The 20,437-nt window shown below is 38.6% G+C and overlaps 1 protein-coding gene across 1 annotated transcript; it reads left to right on the forward strand.

The window, feature by feature from the left end:
* Positions 1–929: 929 nt before the first annotated feature.
* On the forward strand, positions 930–20,039 carry ALX1 (ALX homeobox 1). Its single transcript, XM_075491634.1, has 4 exons — positions 930–1,216; positions 3,529–3,833; positions 7,511–7,639; positions 19,719–20,039. The coding sequence occupies exons 1-4, from the start codon at positions 985–987 to the stop codon at positions 20,037–20,039; spliced, it is 987 nt and encodes a 328-aa protein (XP_075347749.1). The 5' UTR covers positions 930–984.
* Positions 20,040–20,437: the final 398 nt, after the last annotated feature.

Genomic DNA, 20,437 nt, shown 5'->3' on the forward strand with positions numbered 1-20,437 from the left:
CCATAGGAATGCATGCATATATGGCTCATTTCTTTGTCTTTTTATTACCTAAGAATCTGTTTTAATACTTTCACTTAGAAACTGTATTTTTTTTTCAAGTCAGTAGTGATAATATTTCAGGAGATTTAAAATAAAGGACCTGTTTTAACCACTTTGCACACACACACACAGAGGCAGACTGGAGGTCTGTTTGATAGCAGCCAAATTCTCTTTTAGGCCGGTTTCTGATGTGAGATATTTCTAGTTTTAAGTTCCTCGATTTTCTATTCCCTCTACACAAACAACTGCCTATAATATTTCTTTCTCTCTTTAACTCTAGGACCAAGCTTCTGAGCTGTTTAATAAAGAAGGAACACCGGTTCCTAATTTTACAGCTTCAGAGAACAGGACTGCAGCTACCGAGGTATCAGTCAAATTGATTAAAGAAGACCCTTCACTTGAGGGTATGTGCCCCTGAAATTACCTTGCTTTAAGCCTCTCGGGGAGCTGGGGAGAGAGGGAGGGAAGCGGGGCATTACTCTCTGTCCAGGATCCCTGGAGAAATGTAAATAGGTTGCAGAGGGGAAATGTCCTTTTCGTGTGTCCTCCCTCCCTCCCTGTCTCCCCTCACCCTCCTCGCACGCCTGTGTGTGTCTGTCTGTCTGAAACGGATCTGTCTGTCGAAAATGGGCCTGGAACTCCCTCCTGTGTTGGGATTAGGTCTTGGGGGACCTGGGGTGGAGTTACACTGCTTGCCTATTTTCATATTCATTAGAAATGGGAGGTTGCATAAGGAGCCCTGCTGAGCTTCAAGATATAAAAGCAACTTCGGGTTCCCCCTTTCAAGACAAGACAAATCAAAGGCTCGGAGGCAAAACAGCTCTCTGAGCTCTGAACGTCTTTCCCTCCCTCCTTCCTTCCCTCCCATCCACTCACCCATTCTCCCTCCCTCCCCTGCTCACAGTCCAGCCTCTGTCTAGGGAAGAGGGTCTCAAGCAGCCTTAGATGATTATGGATTTTCTGAGCGAGAAGTTTGCCCTGAAGAGCCAGCCGAGCAAGAACAGTGACTTTTACATGGGAGCAGGAGGCACTTTGGAGCACGTTATGGAAACTTTGGACAATGAGTCCTTTTATAGCAAAACGTCAGGCAGCAAATGCGTGCAGGCCTTCAACCCGCTGCAAAGGGCTGAGCATCATGTGAGGCTGGAGAGGACATCACCCTGCCAGGACAACAACGGTGAGTCGCCGTCCCAGGGTTATTCTCGCTCCTGTGCTTTGCCCTCCCTGGAGAGGTATGTACAGGGGAGGCCAGGGCTTCTCCTGCCCCAGGAGACCAAAGGCAGCTGCGCAGCCTATGGGTGCTGGCATGCGAGGGGCTGTCAGGTAGTAGTAAATAATAATAATAATAATAATAATAATAATAATAATAATAATAATAATAATAATAATAATAATAATAATACCACCACCACCACCACCGGGAAAAGGCGATCACCTACTTCGAAGCGCCCTTTTCCTTTTCGTGCTGCCCCTCCGGCTGCTGCCCTCCCTGCCGAACCCGGGCCGGCTCCCCCGTCTTGCCCCCGCCGCCACCACGGGAGCGGCGGGGCGCGGAAAGCGCAGCGCCGAGCACGCAGGCACAGCCCGCCCGGCCCCGGGGCCGCCCGCGCGGGGGACCGATGGGCCGGCGGGGGAGGAACGGCCGGGGAAGGGCCGCGGCGGCCCCGCGGCGGCGGAGCGGCGGGGCCCGGCGGCTGCGGGAGTGCTCGGCCGCGGCCCCGGCCCCGCCGCCCGCCGCCCCCCGGCCGCCCCCCGGCCGCCCCCCGGCCGCCCCGTGCCGCTGCCGCTGGCGCCGAGGCTCGGGGCCGGCGTGCGGCGTCCCCCGCGCCCGCTGCGGCAGCGGCGTTTCCAGCCAGCAAACTGCTGGGAAAAGGCAGCCCCGCGTGTCGGTGGCCGCGGCGCAGCGGGCACGCACGGCTCTCGGCCGGCGAGGTGCCGCTGCAGGGTGGGAACGGAAGGTCGCTTGGTCGTGTCTGGCGCTTCCAAACAACGCTCTGCGGGGACTGTGGGGTTTTTTCCCTCCGTGTTACTGAATAATGCGTACTAGTGACTCTTCATACCGACCGAAACGACTTAGGTAATTCAAACAACAGTGTTAAACAGTGGGTTTTTTCTAGCGGATCGGCAAGGAGAACGGGGAATATTTTATTTTATAAGCATTTAACAATTTCCCCATTATTCCAACATGATGTAAATCATGTGTAGAAAAAATAATTTAAAAAATCTTTTCCTAGCAGAATTGGGAAACGTGGTTAAGAAGATCAGCTGCAATAATGGGACTAACAATATCTTACATTTTTTTACTTCATATCGGCGTTGAAGTACTTTTTTGAGAACATCGTTTTAGTATGAAGCAGTTTGTGAGAAATAATGTCAGATTTCTGCAAGTGCAACTTAAAAAAACGACAGAAAATTGATTTATATATTGAAGTTTTTCTTAATTAGCTCATTTAATGTGTGCCTTGGGGGCTTTGGGGCATTTCCTATCTATGTGTGTATTGATGGTAAGTATCTAAAAATTGTGTTTGGACTGAAAGAAATTACTGAGAACGAGAAAAATCCCAAAGCAAGCTTCTTATCGCATGTTACGTGCCATCTTTGTAGATTTTAATTTCAGTAGAGTTTTAAATTTTTTTCGCCCGTTTCTGAGAGAAGAAAAAATGCCCTTTCGAATCTTGTGACATATCGCATGACTTTTTCGTTGATGTGAATGTGTAAAAATAGCAAAAATAGGAAATGTTTTCATTTCTTATTAAGAAGCTACAGAGGAATATTTCTTATCTCTACCACTCAGATATTACCTACAGACAAATAGTTCCTGCAATCCTTATACAAAGTATATGAAACAGTCTCTCTTAATATGTTAACGTTTTGCAGAAACTCGCTGTATTTTGTAACCATAACAAACTTAATTGGAAACAATTCCACTTCACAAATCCAAGAGAAGGTATATGGAATCTTTTGAGTTTGTAAAGTGAAGTTAATTTTCGGTTTCATTTGCTTCTTGATTTGTCAGCTTACAACTAGTTAGTTTACTTTACAGTTAGTTTGTATTTTCATAGAAAAAGAGTTTTTAAAATCTGCTCCCAAGTTTAAAGGCACGTTTGTCAATAGCTTTATGTCACTTATCTTATACAAAAATCTGTTTTGGGCTAAGATTCCTTATCTGTGCAACTCTAGTTGAAGCTGATTTCATGGATTATTAACTACTTTGGTGGCAGAGTAAAAAAATTCGGGTATTCTCATGCAGTCTCCTTACACTGAAAGATTTTAGATGGTATTTTCAGACACAATTTGCAGTTAAAATTCAATGTGATTTAGTACTTTTTACTCTGGTTGTGGTTAATAATACAAATTCCTCTTCCACGGTCTCGTGTAGAAATACGCAGCCACATAGAATCTGGTTCCTTGTGAAACTGTTTTGTGTGAACCCTCGACTCCAACCCCCCCCCTTTAACCAGTTATTTCCCTCCCCCACCTTGTGTACAGTGAACTATGGGATTACTAAAGTGGAAGGACAACCTCTTCACACAGAGCTGAGTAGGCCCATGGACAATTGCAACAATCTCAGGATGTCTCCGGTGAAAGGGATGCAGGAGAAGGGGGAACTGGATGAACTTGGTGATAAGTGTGACAGCAATGTTTCCAGCAGTAAGAAGAGGAGACACAGAACAACTTTCACCAGTTTGCAGCTGGAGGAACTGGAGAAAGTATTCCAGAAAACTCACTATCCTGATGTCTATGTAAGAGAACAGCTAGCTCTGAGAACAGAGCTCACTGAGGCCAGAGTCCAGGTAGGAACCAAACTTCAGCCTTTCCATGACAAGTTGTGCATTGTAGGAACTGGTAAATGGTGCTCTTGGGGATTGTACAAAAGCCCATAAAGCTAAAGTAAATAGCTCATTTTGCTTTATTTCTTTATGGATATGAGCTGTTATGCTGCAGTACTAAAACAACTTGTTATTTTTTTAAATAGCTTGTGTTGCTGTTCTAGAAACTTGTTTAAAGGATGAGAAAACAACATCAATAGTAAGGCAGTCTTGATCTCTGGTAGTCCTGTTTTACTGTCAGAATTCCAGGCAGTGAATACATGAAGTGTTACGTGTAAAGATCCCATTAAAGGGATGTGTTGCATGTAGTTCAGACTGATGACGATGCAGAACTCGGCTGTAGAGGACTCTGTGTGTTACGGCATGAAAAGCTTAATCTAAAAAGTAATCATATTCCTTATTTAGATCCAAAGAACATGCAGTGAAACTACACATACGTAGATGTTTATAAATATATATATGTGTGTGTGTTTGTGTCTGCGTAGAGCAAGGACGTAATCCTTTCATCTCTGTTGTATGGAATGAGCTTAAAAATCACAAAATTGGGAAGTATATTTGCTGGTTTTAAAATTTACATAACTGATGGATAGTATTGTTCTAATTTTTGGAACGAAACGTACTGTTGACCACTTAGTGCAGTATTTGAGTATCTTAACTGTGTACGAAGTTGATTCATTCAGTATGTGCTCCTACAGTAATCTCAACAATTATGGCTTTGGATGTGTACTGGTGAAGCTAAATATCTAAGAAATGCAGCCCTTCCCCCGTTCAGACATCTTCCCTTAGAAAAGGGTGTGAGCTGCATTTTGTGAGTTTGTCCTATTTTTAGAGATCTTCCCCATTCTGGTAATACTCATAATTTCAGTTTAGGAATAGCAGTCCTGTCGATTCTTACAGACTGGGATTAATTTTTTTAATTTAGTGACTTGAATATGATAACAACTTCACAACTTGTAATTAAACACATACTCACACATGCATATAAAGAAATAGACGTCAGTGCACATGCATACAACTGAAATTAAACCAGGATCACTTTCAGAAACGAACTCAGCTAATTAATTTTATGAAGAAGTGTTCTTTTCATGTCTGTTCAACCAGACAGCATATTCACTGTTGTCATTGCAAAATAGAGTCCAAAACTGTGTGTCAGTTACATCGATACGATATCAGTGATGCCGATGGAATTTAGTTCAGTGGCTTTTAACTCTTCAGGCTCTGTGCAATCCCTCTCCCTCTGAATTTGGTACAGTTTTCTAAGTATGAAATGAATCCTTCCATTCGTTAGGATTTAGGCTCGAATTAAAAAAAAGCTTGCATAATGTTAAAACATTGTTCTAGCAATTGCATAATTCTGGAATAATGAGAACTACTCCAAGAAGAAATTAATATTCAGAACAGGGAGGGGAGAATTGGGCTAAAATGTGTCAACTGACTTTGTAATCACATTTTTTTCTACGTTTTAGAATCTTCATATGGTAACAGTATTAAAAATAAGAGGGTAAATGTGAAAACATATGTCTTCACCAGACTTTCACAGAATATCTATTTCTATTTTATTTAAACATGTTCTCCCCTTTCTTAAAAGATAACTGATCTTTGCATTTCTCATATGCTAAATATGAAAGGAAATGGTGATCATTTTTATCCAGAGTAGCAACAGTATTCCATCACAAGTTTAAGCAATTTAAAAGACCTTACATCATTAGAGGCAAGCATCTGGCAATGCAAGGATAACAAGCAGCAGATTTTTACATTGCTTTGTGGAGGCAAATGGTTACTTTATCTCTGCCAAGAGTCAGTTTCTAGTAAAGTGATGTAAACAGAAACATTTTGGGGGATTGTCAAAGGAAAAAAAATGTGTGCTTTTTTCTCGTTTAGTTACTATAAATTCAAGCAAATTGTTTGATTTAGTTTAGCAGAGTGAGTGATCAGCTGGATACCTTATCCACATTTCCCTTCACCGCCATTTCATCAAGATCCAATTTAATATTTGTCCTGCATACATGCAGAGAGAGCCAACCTGAACCTAATTTATCTAAGTTGTTCTCTTTCCTGCTGCATGTCAGTGAAGTAATTGGCACCCATTTTAAGGAGATTGTCAAGGTCTTTTTCAATGAAAGAGCCTCATTACTAAATTCCCTTAGCGTGTTCTTGATGCCTCCTGTGGAGGCAGGAGAGTTTTTTTCCTTTTCTTTTCTTTTTGCTGAGCCTTAGGCATCATAAATAATACAAATTTACCAACAAGGTCCCTAACAATATATACTCAGCCATTACATACATGGGCCTTGCTTTGATTGCCAAGTACATTTTAAAAGATTGCACATACTAAATTTGCAACAAGTCCTTGGGAATTAAAATGAGCAAAATTGTGGCCTGGTTGCTTAAGCAGCATCAAAGGACAGTTGAGATCTCCAAAGATCAAGGCAAAAACTGAATTATAAAACAAAAAGTGTTATTTTAAATATCCCACCAGCAGGGATCAGAAAGTATCCCTCAAAATGGGATTCACAGGCAGTGTCTACATAAAAAAAACCCTATTCATTTATGTATCCATCCAAATGAATTCATGATCCATTTAGCAGGAAGACTAACCAATGTCATTGTTTCCATAAAAAAAATAATGGTTCTGTTAGTAGTGTGACTTCTTTAAAAGGAGTTGGAATGAGTTTGATCATAGCTGAACAATAAAGACTTAGTTGGATAATACTACTTTTATAAAGGAACACCTACTTTTCTTAGCAATCCCTTTAATTCATCAGGATAAGTCTTAGCCAGTCCAAACTAAACTGTTTGAAAGACAAAATTTTTTTTGAAGACCACAGGACAATGACAGCTATCAGTCACAGCAAGAAATGTGCATATAATAGGTTTTGAGATAACACCCGACACTCAAAATATTACAGAACAGCCCAAAGGTTATTTAAGCATAAAGAAAACAGCTTTTAGTTGACAAGAAGGCATTGTTTCAGGCCTAAATAATTTCATAGTCTAAATGTAAAGTGCCGTTCTGTAGTTTTCCATTGTCAGAAACATAGATATTTCCTAACACAAATGTGAAAAAATGTCACAATAGTTTTAAAACTGTCTGTGATCTCATGATTTTTTTACTATTTTCCTGCCCTATTAACCTTCCTTATAGAAACTTTTTCTGCTGCACAGACTATCATCCTGGTGCCAGCTTTTCCTGCTTTTTCATTACTGCACTTGATAAAGATTATGTATACCTCTAGGAGAGAAATCATAGGTAGTCATATCAAGTCAGTGGGCATGTGAAATTATGAGAAAGTTTCTTTACAATTTGACTTGCTTCTACTTGGTGATTTTCCTCTGCAGAACTGAACTCTGTCAAAATTAGCACAGCCTGACAGACCAATCTTTCCTCTGTGCCTTTTTTTTTTTTTTTAAGGCACTAGAAAGGAAATTGCATATACTTTTAAAATAGCCAGGAATAACGTAAGCAGGTCTGACATTGAGAATATTGAAACTGCAAGAAATTCATCCTCAGGTGGAGAACTTCCTTTCTTAGATAAACAGAAATTTTGAAAGTTACTGTCCAAAATCTCTTGGCTTTTTCCTAAGACTCTTTGTAGAGTATGTAATTGAGTTTACCTTGATGACTGTTTCCTCATTTACTATAGGTCTGGTTCCAGAATCGAAGAGCAAAATGGAGGAAAAGAGAACGCTATGGTCAGATCCAGCAAGCTAAGAGCCATTTTGCTGCCACCTATGATATATCTGTTCTTCCAAGGACTGACAGCTACCCTCAGGTATGGTAAAGACCAAGTAGTACTTTGGTTCTACATTTACCTTCTCTTCCATCCTTAGACACACATGTGCACAGAAGATGCATGAAGACTTTCCCGTGTTTAGTTTTCTGTGTTCTTTAGACACGTCGACAGGACCTGTCACTGTGAACAACAGTTCTGACAGCCAATATGAATAATTAACTCTTAAAATACAAGTATTTTTTAAAGAACAGTCTTAGGATCGGTGGGATTTTGCATAAGTTATGTACTGAGAATGGCTGGCAATATGGTTGTGCAGTGAAGTCTTCTGCACGTAAAATTACATAGGGATTTGAATCACTTCTAGGACATATGCAAATTCTGAATGATGTCTAGACCCATTGAGATTGACAGGAATGATGTAATTTTATATAATAAGATCAGAATTTCACTTCTGGGATATTTATATTCACAGGTACAACTGTCTTAACTCTGGTTTTGTATACTTTAGTAAGATGAGGCATAAACTATGTGATCTCTCTGTGAACTTCCTTCTGATGTATTAAACATGCACAATTTCTTTACGGACCTTAATAGACCATTGAATACAACAAGTCTTCCACTAGCATGAAAACATATTATGGCCACATACAATCAGAATTGAATGTATATGGATGGGAGAGGGACGCGGAAGCTCCCTTGGACAATGGTAGTTTGTTTATTTTTTTTTTCTTTTTCAGTTCTCAGTTAGTATATAGTAAGGTATTACTGTGGAATGAGACCAAAGTCTTCTGTTTCTGTTCCCCTGTCCTTTGGTTTACTGCCTTGCCTCACTCTCTGCTATTGTTTTTCTGCTTGCTTGTTTTAGTACATTGAATACTTTTATTCTGAAGCCATTGTTTTTCATGTCTCTAGCTTCCCATTGCTTTTACCACATAATTAAAAAAAATAAAGCACCATACAAAGCAAAAATCTTGTATGGGTCCCTGTGGTAGAGTCTTTCCACTGCTGGTGTCCTGGTGCTCTTCTAGTTCATTAGGTAGCAGGGTCTCTGCCAGCCTTAGGAATATACTCATGTTCTATGTGGGCTTGCTTTGGTCATGCTCTACATTGGCTGAATGTGATTAGCTTTGAACCAGAGGCCTTGGGCCCATGTGTCATCTACCTAGCTTAAAGTGCTTTACCTCTGAGGAGGTTGCATGTTACTAGGTTTGGTGCCTGGGCCAGAGCTGGTTTATATTCCAGCAGCTCAGAACATGGGCACAACCATTTCAGATCTGGTGGCCCTTATCAGTCGGCCTGTTTTTATTTTATAAGGTAATAGTGCATTAGCACAAATTACATCAGAAACCACGGCATGATACACTCTGTGTTTAAGTAGGAGTCTGTGTTTAAGTAGGAGGACACAATACTTGTTTGAGACCTACCTAGCTGGAGGTGTGCAAAAGACCTTAAGCACTCCTAGGCAGATTCAGAAAGACATAGATGCACAGTCACTCACAGATCTCAGGCAAGGTGTTCAAGTATCTTTTGAAGGCCTTTCTGACTTATCTATGGCATCATGACAGATGATACAAGGGAAGAGGACTTAAGCTTTGGGCTTTGTATCCCTGACTCAGTTCTCTAGACTAAATTTTGTCTCTCCACGCTCATCTTGTAATAGGACTTCATCCACAAATTTTCCCAATTGACAGAAGTTTCATTAGCATAAGATAATGGAATAATGCAAGTCATTGGTAAGCACTTAAAATGGTTGTCCTGAAATTAATGTTTTTAAGGAAGAAACACTTTTGAATTATATGAGAATATAATCCATAAAAATCTAAACCCAATGAAATATCTATCCTGTACTTTCAGATTGTTAAAAAGATGAGTGAATTCACTGTATTTCTATTTATGAATTTGTTAAAAAACATCTTTCCTAGGCTGATGACACAATTAAGTTTCAGCCTGACAAAACTTTCTATCGTTAATTTATAAGTTCTTACAAACAGGAGATTGAAATGGAAGTGTTGGTACCATATCTTAAATAAAGCATCTCTAAAATGTTTAGAAATATAAAATGTATACTCATTCATAAACATAAATGTGTAGTACTCACTTACAACCCCAGACTAACACACTGCAGGTAAACAGACAGGCATAAACATGTGATTGAGGCTGGTCACCTGCGTGAGAAAGTTGTATTGTGCTCTACTGTTCTTCATGAACAGGAACAAGGAGCTGAATGAAGGTGTGAGTCCACTTTACATTGGCTGTTTCAGTCGGTTGCTTGCTTGCGTAGTTTGGCTACATGATAAAAACAAGGTATCTTACTCCTCAGTGAAGAAGGTGGCTACTTTGCTGTATACTGGAATATGAATAGGTATCCAGGCAGTTACCACAGAACAGTCAATGCAAGTTCATGTTCTTGCTAACCTGGTGGTAGTTCTTCATAGTTTCACATTCTTAAATCCTCACCTTCAATAAAACCATGTGTGTATCATATACATAACATTTCCAGTGAGAATGTTTGAGGCAACGAAAATCTGTATTAAAAAAACAATGACCACTAACATCACTACATTCAAATCTTTTGAACTAGATGTCCATTTATAAGTGCCTCACTTATGGAAAACAAATATACAGTACCTGACTTGCTATAAACTCATTAATCTATCCTACAGTTCAAGCAGAAAGCGATATTTAAAATTGTGATCTGCATGTTTGGCTTTAGTGTTATAGATTGATTTCCCAGAACAATTCCATTATTTCAGTACAGTTAATGCAAGAAAGGAAATGACACAACCTTTTTTTTCTTTTTTTCCTTTTTTCCCATTTTTTTCCTTTCTTTTTTTTCTGCATACAAGCACTCTTATTGTAACATTGACATCACTAAATATTAGACAGGCTTTGCCACACTTCTGAGCAACTAGCCTTTCTTGGGGATTGTGTAACACAGATCACTAGAGCTTGTTTATGAAGCCTTCATTAACATGGGGGAAAACAGACTCTCTGTTGCTGGCAAAAAATATAGGATGATGTTGAAAAAGGATAAAATCAAGCTGAGATATTTACTGCTGTGTGGCAGAAGGAACAGGAACAAATGTGAATTTCTGGTGTAAATTATATGAATTTGCAGTTTGAAGATCTCTGTTTTGAGCTCCACCACGGATATGTTCCCAAAACAGACATCCCGCTTGCATTCCAGCAGAAACATCAGTCTCTTTTGCAGTCAACAGAGGGTGTGGAGACCCCTGCTTAGTCTCTTCACCAGTTATCTTCATCAAATACAAATTAAGAACATGATGCTGCTATGTCTTGTGTGACAATATAAACCTGAAAGGTTTTCGTGTGAGGAAATGATCTTTTCAACTTATTTCAGATAGAAGGTTGGCTCTGAATGAGAGGATGGTTGAGGTTGGAAAAGACCTCTGGAGGTGATCTGGTCCAACCCCCATTTCTATAATCCAGTCTAATTTTGCTATTAAATTACACATCTTTATCTTCAAAATAGTAATAAACAAATTAGGGTTTTTTTCTAGACCATAATTGTTTGCTTTGCTAATTCAGTCTAACCTTAATTATTTCTACAGTATGCTGACTTTAGGTGTCACTTATTGTGCAAAATAGTTGCTCAGCTGGCTGCCAAGAAGTTAAGTATCTCCTAAACTGTAAAAATTCTGCACATATAGATCTTCCATTAATTATATTGGCAACACCTGGATTGCAGAGGAGGACAGTTAGTACAATATTCCAGGGTAATCATCTGTTATTCACATGTTTTTTCTAGGCTTTAAATTAAAAATACCGCAAAGTTGTTAAGTTTTCAGTAGAGGAAATATTTAACTTTTGACAACATTATGCTGAAAATCAGATTTTTTCTAGGAAAATGTTACATACAGTACTTTTCATTCATTTTAGTAAAAGGTTTCAGTTTCATTAGTTTCAGTATTTAAGCTTCAAGCTTCTCTTGCAGATGCAACACATTGTGGTCTAAGTCATCTTAGGTGCACTCAGAAAACAATTCACTGGTTAAAACTTTTATCCCAGACATTTTGAGCCTCATTAGCTAGCAATATTCTGCTGATGATATGAAAGCTAAGAGGCAGCATCCTAAAATGAGTGAGGAAATGAATGCAGATTCACTTAATGGAGACCTTTATTTCAACTCAGCTGAGTAAATGTTAGTGAACAAGCAGTACTTGATTTGGTCACCCAAATACAGAGCTATTTAAGATGTCTTGGGATATCTGAGACACTTACAGTGCTGATGAACAGGACTTACAAGAAGCATGCACCCTTCAGAGGAGGCAGCTGGTGATCAGATAGATATTAGACACTTGTGTTTAGGAAACTTAATCAAAGGGATTTTTATGCCAGAGATGGGTTCCCTTTAAAGTTTGTGAAAATCTGGTCAATTAAGTTTTCTCTTCCTTAAGTATAAGGTATAAAATAGGTAAGATGATCTCTAAAAGTGTCTTTTTCTCTCTGATGCCTCATTCAGCTGCAGACATCTATAGTTATCTTAGATGGATCTACATATTATGTGTTGGGAGAGGAACAATAAAAAGGTTGCTTAGAGTTGCTCTTCTTTCACCTTACTGGTCTTGACTACTTTTGCTGTTCTATGCCTAGTGAGAAGGTTAATGTGACAAAAGGTACTTGAACTTGACAGATTTAATGTTTAAGTATGAGAAGTAGCAAGGACCAAAAAACCTAAGACAAACTTTCATTTTTATCCCCTCCTTATTTACCCACACGAGAGTGAAATTTGATCAAAAGCCTACGCTATTATCACGTAGACCTCTAGCTTTCCCTGTATGAGTTAAATTTATAAAGATGTCATCTTTATAAATGTAAGTGCATTGGTATATAAATAAACATTAAATTGTATACTTGAAAAGCAGATATAAAGGGCAATGTTTTTCCCCCGCCTAGTCTCTTTCCATACTTTGCATCTTCTTGCTTGTTCTTTGAGTCTAGTTCATTTGTTGTCGTTGTTCTTCTAAGTTCTTTTGAAGGGGTTTATCCTGTCACACCATTATACTTTCCCTCTTACTATCATGGGTGAAATGTATTGTTTGCTTCTCTTATTTACTTGAAAATGCAGGCAAGAGTTGGATAGGACTGAATTTAATTTTTTTTTTGGTGGAAAAACCCAGCCTAGTGCAGGTGGGAATCCCAAGAAGACAAAACCATTTCAAAGGTATGGGAACTGGCGTGACACAGAAGGTGTAGAAAGAAGGGAGAATGTTGAAATCTGAAAAATAGAAGGAAGAGGCTGAAGTTTACATTCCATCCACCAGGCTGATAAATCAAGTTAAATATGTTGAACAGCATGGCATCACATGATTTGTTTTGGCAATCAAAGAGTGTAGAAGTGGTATCAGTATACATGTGTTATGTACTAAGTCCTTGGATCATCATTACAGTTCTGCTCTAGCCTTAGTACATATGGGTAATTCTCATTAGCAATAATCAAAGTTACATGCTCCAATTAAATCCTTCATATGGCATATATTAGACACCACATGTTATATGACTTAAAAATTCTTTTAACTGTAGTAGACATATAAATGACAGTTAATCACAATAGTTCATTAAGGCTATGGGTACACTGATTAAGTAGGAGTAGATGTGGTAGACATATCTGAGCTAGCTTCAAAGAAGTTTTATCATATACTCATGCTGTCTAGCTGTGACAGCATGGAGCTCAGGCTGGGCCACCACCTGGATGGTATGCTGCTTGCTGCATATGTGCTGACTGTTGCACTGCTGTGGCTGATCTTCCAACAAGAGTAACACTTCTAATCTTTTTGGGTGGTGTCTGTTCCACACAAAGTAGTTTGTGCACTGCGCTTTTATTTTTTCTTGCTTCTAAACCATCACTGTATGTGGTCCTCCTCACAGTCTCAACATTCGGTTTGTTGCCTTTTTTTTTTTTTTTGTGAAACATGCATTTCTGTAAGTCTGTGAGTGACTTTAGCTGGGGCTTAATTATAAGGCAAATCCATTTTTTTCTGAGATAGAAACTTCTTTTTAATAGTATTTTTCAAAGTATGAAATTTTGTCTTTAACTGTATCATAGACATGAAATATAATTCATTCTTATCCTAACTGGCCCTGAGATTGCAGTAGGGAGAAGTTGCAGTTTATCTACAAAACATCCTGTACAAGAATGAAAGCTTGATGACTTTTCAAATTCTGCATTATTTTGCACCTTAGCAAACTTGTTAAGCATGGAATCCAATGAACAGATTTTTATTTTGTTCACTGTATGTAAAGCCTACGTGTGGACTGAATGGGTCTATCACATATTTAGAGCTGTAGCATTAAGCCTCTCACTACCAAGGGCCAACTTGCATTTTATGGACATATCTGAAAATGGTGTGCTGCAGCTCTCTCGTATGTGCCTGAACCCAATAGAGTGCAGATGATCTTCACATGTCCAATGGATCCTACAAAATGATCACAGATTACACCAAGAAATATTCTGTCTAGATATAAAGGAAAAAATACAGTGAGAGTGGTAAAGCCTTGGAACAGGTTGCTCATAGAAGTTATTGAATCTCTGTAGCTGGAGCTACTCAAAACTTGACTGGATGCAGCTTGAGTAACCTGATCTAAATTCAAAATTAGTTGTGAGCAAAGGTTTGGAATAATAATCCCAGAGGTCCTTTTCGGTTTAAATTATTCTGAGAATCTATGAAACTGCAAATTCGGGAAGTACAGGCAAATTTCTGCCCACAGATGTTCTTAAGGATGTTCTTAAGAGGCCCCCAGAAAAAAAAATACTGTGGGAAGTGACAGACCAAATTAATTTTGCTGATGGAGTAGGAACAACCTACAGATCATGAGTTGTAAACTAGCAGTTTTGAGCAGTTTAACAGTTATTGCATTTAATCTGCCTGAAGTAGTTCCTTGTGCAAGCACAGGTTTCATGTTTTTTGGCAGTGCAAGGATTGTTGCTTCACACAAAGAGAGGAGTGACAAAAATTTAGCAAATCAGTCTCTTTGACATTCATATGTTTTCTATAATTAGGAAAATTCTTAACTGTTCAGTTAGTGCCACTGTTGTCTTCCTTGCAGTGCCCAGGAACATCCTGAAAAGAGAGTCAATATGTAGTTTCTAATTACTTACTGGAGTAATTATAATATATAACATAATATAACATCATAACATAACAAACATATAACATAACATAACTTTATTATGTAATAGAATAATAACAGCAATAATAACTTATTACTTCATATCTAGAGATCTTAAAAGAGATTAACATTTTCTTTCCCATGTGAAGCACTAAAACACACGTCCACTCAAATAGAAGGTGTGTGTGCTTGTATGTGTGCCTGTTGGAAGCAGACTCCAGTCTGGTTGGGCAGATAGCATGAGACAAGACATTTCGTGATGGGAGAACCAAAACTGGGTAAGTGATTGTACAGCTCTCAGAAAGTTTGGAGATTTGAGTTTATATGATTTCTCCAGGTGCTGTGTAAGAAGGCTGAAGCTCCAGGAGCTTGAAATTTTAACAGAAAAAAAGCAATGACACCAAGTGGGATGACCAATTACCTCAGCTAATTTTCCTCTGCAGTGTCAAGCAGAAGGTCATATGCTTAGGAAATGATATCATAGCCATGTTAACAACCATAAGTCTCCAGTTATGTTCTTGTCACATCTATGAAATCCTACTTTTTTTTTTTTGCTGTTGCGAAGGGTGTGTGTGTGTGTGTGTATAAAACATACAGTAGGTAAATATATTGAAGGGCTCTGGTAATTTCATGGTAACCACAAGAGCAAAGCTCAAGTTGTTTGTGATGTTAACAGAAACCAGAGATGTGCTGTATGTATAGCCTCATTCACAGTCTCTGAATTGGCTTTTATATAGTTCATGGATCACACAAGAGTTTAAGAGGAAAAATATTTTCTTTAAATTCATGTACATAATGTCCCTTTTCCTTCCAACATACCAGAAGAAGGTCTGATAATTTTGACTTATTGTAAAACATTACTGTATTTATTTTTAATACAGGAATACCTTCTGCACCTAAATTTCACCATAAGATATTTATGTTGTAAATCCTTGCTAAGAAATGAAAATTTAATATCAAAAGTGAAGTCACTCAACCAACTAAAATGAACAGAAAATTGATATGACTGAAACATTCTTTTGAAAAGCATAACTGTCTCATGAGAGAAGATGTAAAGCTTTCCTAGCATCTTGTAGAATTTCTGAAGTTAAATTTCTTAATTTGGATTCCTTCCTCTAAGGAAGAAACCTAGGGTACCCCTTTGAAAGTTTTAGGAATGAATAGCTTGTTCACATATTTCTCTAACAAGACATTGGTATATTTTTGGATTTGCAGCTGAATTCTTTTCTCATTTACACCTGTGCAATCTCACTGAAGCTAAATTGAAAGAGATTTGTCTAGGATAAAAATATCAGGAAAATTGGTGGTGCTAAACTTAGTTTACTGCAAACCAAATTACTAGAAATATGGAAGGAAAAAGTAATTTTGTGATACCTCCAGACCACATAGGTTATTGGGCACTTTCAAACTGAGCCTCTGAACCTTTTGAAGTCTTCTCATCATGACTGTATTAAAGGCAAACTCATGCATGTTCCTATTTAAACAGATTTTTTTTTGAAAATTCTTCCCATAATTATATCTGTGCAGCCTGGGTGACTGCAGCATTTGGCATAGCATTTCTTAGAAAGACATCTTAGTAAGTCAGATAAATGAGACTTTGTCGCGTGGGAGTTAGCTTTGGGGATGATGAGCTCCTTCAGAATTAGCTCCTGTATTAGAAGCTGCATAGATGAACTAGTCTCTCCCTGGGCAAATTCACCCTGTTGTGGAGGTTCTGAGACTAACCATTCAGCCTGGAAATACCATCAAAAAGAACGGGGTTTTGTGTGCATGTATTTGAAATATATCTTTTTCTTTTTTTTTTTTTTTTCCTGGATCCTTTTTTAGCTTTATCAGCTCCCTGTCTCAATTCAGTAAATAGTTGTACCAGCAAAACCAGCTGAAGTGGAACAGCATGGAAATAGGAAGGGGCGACTTGTTTTGTAGGAAGAAAGGGAAAGAAAACCACAACAGTTGCTTAATCTGTCACTGCTGCTGCAAGAAACGTATATGTAACCATGAAATACAATAAAGTACAATTAAAAGTTTCTAGTGTTACTGAACAAAAAAAAAACCCAACAATTTTTGTATGGATGACTGGGTTTCTGATTTTCCCAGTTCATGATTGAGACAGAATGTGTGCAGTTTGGGCTTTCAAGCAAAGTGGAGATATTCTCTGGGTCTTACAGGCTTTCAGCTGCTATCTTCTTTACTACTCTCCTGTGTACTGTAATCATATGCTATGCGGCTCCAAACTCATTAAGTCTGAGAAGGTGGTAAGCCTTACGAGTCTTAGTGGATGACTTCCCAGTTGCTGTATGCTTAACTATCACACTTTCCAGCTCTTTCAGGGTCCCTTGTTGCCTTTGTGTCATATTCTGTAAATCTATAGTAGGGTCTGAGAAAACTTCCAGGCAACAGAACATTCAGGAATCCCTGAATCCTGAGCCATAAGAGATGTACTGCTCTCTTTGGGAATGTCCTGTGTGTTTGAATGCAACAAACTTTTGTAAGCAAGACAATGGTTCAAGTAGGTCCAGATAAGACATGTCCTTTAATCCTCAGGTACACCACCTGTTCTCTGAAGATCAAAAAAAAGTTTGTCTGATTATGAGTCAAAACTGAATCAAGTGGGTTAATTAAGGAGTAATAAGGCAGCTGAGGATCATGTCAAGCTGCAGAGGGTCTTCCATGGGTTGATGTTTGAGAGTCTTCTAAAAGCTGCTGAAGGGAGGAGGGAAGGATGGGAACTGGAAAGTTCTGAAACTCTCACTAGAGTCTCTTTCCTCCTGTAGATCTCAGGAGGCCCACAAGAAGGAGGAAAAATGCTTGATATCCTTCCCCAGGCACCTTATTCACTCCATTACCTCTCAGCAGACCACCTAAGATATGCAGGAGCAGATGCCTGAGGTGTGCCCAACTAGCTGTGCATATGTGTGTGTGTGGAAAGGCAAGTTGCATTCACATGAGTGGGTGTGGAAGGGTGTGTATGCCTGTACATATGCACGTCTGTGTGAACAAGGAATTGGGCAGACCAAGAGTTTGGGGAGATGCTACCACGACTTTTACCCAGCCTTCTGCAGGAAAACAAAATGGAGCATTTACTGATTCTTTTTTGCTGCTGGAATTGCCAAGGAGCCCAAATTAGTTTGTCAGCTCCTGATGACCCTTGCTAATACAACTGCTCAAAATATTAACTTTTGAAATAAGACTCTATCTCATCCTTGCTATCTGTGCTAGATCTCAGCTAGATGAGTTCAGTGAACCCTAATTTATCTCTTTAGCTTGTTGGTCGTTTGGTGTGTATGTATTATTGCAAAGTAATAGGACAATGAGAAAAAAACAACTCAGCATTAGAAACATGTTTTCATTCTCTGTGTGTGTATGTGTATGTCTGTCATAATTCATTACTTCCCCTGACCTCTAATTTGGCAGAAAAAAAATCACTCAACTAGAGAGATAACCTACATATCTTAAAGCCAAAATTCCTTTGTCTATGGATTTGGAACATGAAGGCAAAATTAAGTTTGAAGTGGGAATTCACTTTACAGTGCTAACCGAAGAGTAATTGCAATTACTCCAACGTATAGCAGAGAACAATGTAGGCTCAATCCCAGAGCATCAGAGCAATGATATTCTGAAGACACAACTGATTTTTAGGATGAAGACAAATTTAGCAAAGTAAAACAAAAAGAAAAGCATATAGTTACTGGCTGAGAAGTTCTGTACTGTGAATGAGGGCTACAAATGTGTTGTATCATGATATTTGTACATTTTTTTTAAAAAATCAGCATTCAAGAAAGAGATATAAGTAAAAGTGGAGAAGAAATATATAGCTGTACGTGGTATAATGGTGAATGCAAGTGAGAAATGACCGAGGAAGTCAGAGTATGTAAGAAATGATATACATATACTGATAGAGAAATATAAAGAGTGGAGAGTTTAAAAAGACAGAAGGATGGCTACTGAGTGTGAAGTTTGATTAAAGCAAAGTAAATACAGGAGGAATGAAAGAATGCACAGTGTGAGATAATGACAGGAGCTGGCTTGTGCTATGCCTTGAAAATCTTTCCGTCTGTCCATCTAGTAACAAATGAGTGAAAAATACCTATCCATAAATAGCATCTATACTTAGATGATAGGAGAAGGCCTGAGACTCAGAACGAAGCTTTAAGTGACTGCCAAGTATAGAAGGCATTACACATCAAAGCTTGAATACGTGGTTACTCCAGATCTTCAGCAGACATTGCTGGTAACCACAAAGTTTGTCTCCTAGTCTGTCACGCAACGTTTTCCAGGGACGCACAGTGCAGCCAGTTAAGACTGACAGCTGAAACAGAAATGCCCTCAAGTATAATTTCGTATAAAAACATAATGAAAAAAAAAATTATCTTAAAACCATCTTTGAAACAACTTTAGGAAAAAATCTTGGATGTATTATCAACCATGCCTGTATTTTATGAATTCATTTGTTTTAAAGTAATTATGCAAGGCTTCTCAATATTTAATTTTGCAAATACTTGTTGGGCTTTGGCACTTGAGAAATCCTGGTTTGTTTTGTTTACCCTTTTACACTGTTTCCTACCATTACCCTAAGAAAGAATTCTGATGAGGAGAAGCTTTCATGGTGAAAACAGCTATGATATTGTACACTTTTTTGACACCTTTTCTTTGAAGTCAGTTGCGTGCTTCCATTTTACTGACTGGCTGGGCTGATGGCTTCCTGAGGTTCAATGGTAAACACTCAGGATAGAGCCACAGAGCAAATGGATGACAGAGCAAGGAATATGATTCAGCAGCCCTTGCTCTTAAGTGAATGATCCAGTATTTTGACTCATGTAATGTCTTCACAGTATTTTCTAATATGATTGCAGAGAACTAGTAAAGTACTTGTTGCTTGCTTTAGAGGAGAACTAATAATGGATGTGTTAAGTAAAGCAAACCAAGCATTGCAGAAAACAAAAGATGAACTATCTAAATTTAATCTTATTCATTTTATATGTTCCAGATTCAGAACAATCTGTGGGCAGGGAATGCGGCTAGCAGTTCTGTGGTTACTTCCTGCATGCTACCACGAGATACGTCCTCCTGTATGACACCTTATTCCCATTCACCCCGGACAGATTCTGGCTACACAGGCTTTTCAAACCACCAGAATCAGTTCAGCCACGTGCCCCTCAATAATTTTTTCACTGACTCTTTACTTTCTGGGGCAACCAATGGACACGCTTTTGAAACAAAGCCAGAGTTTGAAAGGAGGTCCTCCAGCATTGCAGTTCTACGGATGAAAGCCAAAGAGCATGCTGCCAATATTTCCTGGGCCATGTAATATAGCAGTACCCTTTCTTCATTTCCTTTTTTTTTTTAATAGCAAACTGAAAACATTTTTATTTCCCATATTTAAAGGACACAACAATAAGCTGCTGAGTGTGGAATGCTAGAAATCACAATATCTAGAAATCACGATGTCTGCTTAAACAAATGCAATATAATATTTAACAATAAAATAAGAATAAACTAAATAGATTTACCATACATCAAGCTCAACAAGCCCTCTTTGTTTTGATTTTTATATAGAAATATGTTTTGTTGTACCAGTTGATGAAATATGATTATAGAACCTGCAAAAAAGAATAAAATTATTAAGCAAATATGTCTACTCCATTGGTTTTTAGCAGTCCTGTATATAAAATTAATGCTTTGCAACTGAAGACTTCATAAGGGAAC

The sequence above is a fragment of the Mycteria americana genome, chromosome 1 (genome assembly GCF_035582795.1).
Source record: "Mycteria americana isolate JAX WOST 10 ecotype Jacksonville Zoo and Gardens chromosome 1, USCA_MyAme_1.0, whole genome shotgun sequence".
In the NCBI taxonomy this organism is placed as follows: domain Eukaryota; kingdom Metazoa; phylum Chordata; class Aves; order Ciconiiformes; family Ciconiidae; genus Mycteria; species Mycteria americana.